At 30.5% G+C, this 2,866-nt stretch overlaps 1 protein-coding gene across 1 annotated transcript in view; it reads right to left on the bottom strand.

Moving 5' to 3' along the window:
- Positions 1 to 430: 430 nt before the first annotated feature.
- Positions 431 to 2,866, bottom strand: part of LOC119635074 (glutathione-specific gamma-glutamylcyclotransferase 1) — a 4,762-nt gene continuing 2,326 nt past the window's right edge. Inside the window, exons 2-4 of the mRNA XM_038029631.1 lie at positions 1,755 to 1,790; positions 988 to 1,066; positions 431 to 901 (exon numbers count right to left, since the gene is read on the bottom strand). Of these exons, the coding sequence (XP_037885559.1) occupies positions 459 to 901; positions 988 to 1,066; positions 1,755 to 1,790 (558 nt within the window). The 3' untranslated portion in view covers positions 431 to 458. The remainder of the gene's footprint in view (positions 902 to 987; positions 1,067 to 1,754; positions 1,791 to 2,866) is intronic.

Raw genomic sequence — 2,866 nt, 5'->3', positions numbered from 1 at the left:
TGTTTCATTATAATCATCATCAGTCAATTAATTCATTACATTTGTAAATTGTCCTCCTCATCTCAATGAACAATTTTCTTTTCTTTTCTTTTGTATTTTTTTTGTTTTTTTTTTGTCAGAATATCTTAATAATTATAAAGCCTTATGGAATTGTTGTCTAAAATATTATAAATAGAGAAAAATTGAAAAATAAAAATAAATGTTAAAATTATTTATAATACAATGCAAAACAAAAATGCAATAATAATTGATATGAAAATAAAAAAAAAAATAAATAAAAAATTATATAAAAAAAAAAAAAAAAAATATTAAAAAAAAGCAGACTATTGCGTTTTATATGTTTATTAATTTTAATTGAAAACATGTCCTTATTTATTTTGTTCCCCTTGTTTTAGAAAAAAAGCTAACTACAACTACTTGATAATTTCCAGCTTTTATTACTATTTCTAAAACAGTCTTTAAATATTTAAACAACGCAATTTGCGTTCTGGCATACGAGAAGTAAATTGAAAGTTGGCCGACATTTTTAAATGTTCACGTAAATCATCATCTCGACGTATTTGTGCCGGATTTGCACCCATTACAGATCCCAACGGTATTTTACGTAGTTGCAATTCATTTAAAACCAAAGATTCCAATACAAATAAATGCTCATCATCAACGTCCGGTAATTCGTCGTGCATGAATTGCGCCAAACGTAATAAATATTCAGCATTATGTCCGCTTGGTCCACGGCATTCAACAATTTGTTGAGCTATACGTTCAGGTATATCCTCACCTAGCCAATGCCGGCTATGGATATCTGCTAAATAAACTATTACTTCTTCGGCTTTACCAATGAAGGGCGTCTCATATGAAGAAATGCGTGGATAAAATTTTGTTTTTACAGTTCTATAACCACCTAAAATATATTATCAAAATGTTAATTTTATTATGTTATCAGAGAGAGACAGAGAGAGAGAATTAAAAATTTCAAATAATTTTTACCTAACGTGCATTCGCGTTGCTTTAAATAATCTAAAGCAACTTGTCCAGTTATTTTGTAGGCGCAGCCCCAGCATAATCCCTAATAATAAAAATAAATCAAATGGCAAAAAAAAAAAAAAGCCATATTGCGCTTAAAAGTATGTTATAAATATTTGTTTAATTAAAATAAGACAATAGTTTTTCATTCATTTATCATTTTTTACAATAATTTCTAGATACTTTTTACGTAGACCTTATGTATTAATATACAGCACTATACAAAATTTCCGCGAGAGTATGTATAGCTGCTTTCGAGTCTTCTATGCTTGTCTTTCGGGGTTACTTACGAGTTCTTAGTAACTCCTGCTGTTATACCCTGGGAAAAGTCCCCGGGTCTAGGATAGAAAGTATCAAGGCGTAAAAAGTATTATATTAAATGCCCCGAGGGCTCTCTCGCGTTCGCGCGTTAGTTTTCTTCTGTGCATTTAAAATAATATTCGCCTATATTCCATGGAAATTCTCTTAGCATGAAAATCAATGAAGAGTCAAGTTTTGACGAATTGAAATGGCTAAGTGTCCATGGAAACGTGCCAGATAAAAATTCTTAGCAATAGACAACCGAAATGCGTGCCGGTTTTCTCTCAGAAATCGGAATGTGTTTACATAATGGGGCTTACATTGGGAGATTCGGACACACAAACTCTCTCTACTTTTTATTTTTACACCTTTTTGAACAGAAAACAGTTGCGGCTATTCGTATGTATTTCGTATACACCTGTACTACTTACCTCATTATCTTCCACAAGTGTGGCTACACGACCAGGCTGTAAAACAAAAGGAAAACAATAAGAAAAAAGTCCATTTCCCTCAAAATATAAAATTTATTTTTAAACGGATTGGATAACAAAAACATAATAAACATATCGATCGTAGTCTCAAGATTCGTGTTAAGTTTATGATGGTGACATATCTTGCTGGATTGCTAGATGTCATCTAAATATTAAAATTCGACGTTACGTATGAAAAAGGGGAAAGAAATAGAGTGATGGAAAAGGGAGAGAGGGAGATGTATGCGTTTAGAGGCATCGTAAAATTGGTGGAATTTTTCTATGAATTTAAGGATTTTTGAGAATCAATTAAGCGTACGTTCGTTTAAGCGAATTTTCAAACATCATTCACTTTAGCTTTCGGACTTTCAGACGACATACGAACTCTGTATGACCACATTGCTGCATCTATTCAGAAGCAGACACTACTCAAGAATATATTTTCATTAAAAAAGTGTTCGGGTATACCTTAGAGCATTAGAGACTTTGATCGTAGGATACACAATCGTATGATTTGCTTGCCAGAAAGTTAAACAAAAAAAGAGTATAATTAATTTGAAAATGGAAAATCGAGTAAAAAAGTTTTAGTTAAATTTACACAATAAATGTTCGATTATGTTTAAATATATGAAGTTTTTTTTTTTTTTTAAAGATAATTGTGCTATCTTTGTGCCTTGTTGGCTCTTAACAATTTCTATTTAAATGTTGAATGCTGAAGATGTTTGCTTTTTACCATTAAGTGGAAAATTGAACAAAATGTTTCTGTTCGATAAAAACGCATGACACAAGAAGACTTTTAATTTCTCTTAAGTATCTATATTAAGTGCCTTTTCATATATTTCAGTAGTTAACAGTACTATTAATATTAATTTTAATAATAATTTATTAATTACGTTACTGACTTTTAAGCATTTCCCCCACATTAGTAGAATGAGAAAGTTTTTTAAATAATTATTACGGCAAAGATTTCCCTATACATTGAATTATAGTTATTGCGTTTACACAAATAGGATAAAATCGAATGCAACGCCTATAAAAATTGTATAAAACTATTCAGGAGACGTACAAGGGGA

The sequence above is a fragment of the Glossina fuscipes genome, unplaced genomic scaffold, assembly GCF_014805625.2.
Source record: "Glossina fuscipes isolate IAEA_lab_2018 unplaced genomic scaffold, Yale_Gfus_2 3, whole genome shotgun sequence".
Classification (NCBI taxonomy): Eukaryota; Metazoa; Arthropoda; class Insecta; order Diptera; family Glossinidae; genus Glossina; species Glossina fuscipes.
Note: the sequence above shows the minus strand (reverse complement) of the source record. Positions and strands in the feature narration are given on the sequence as shown.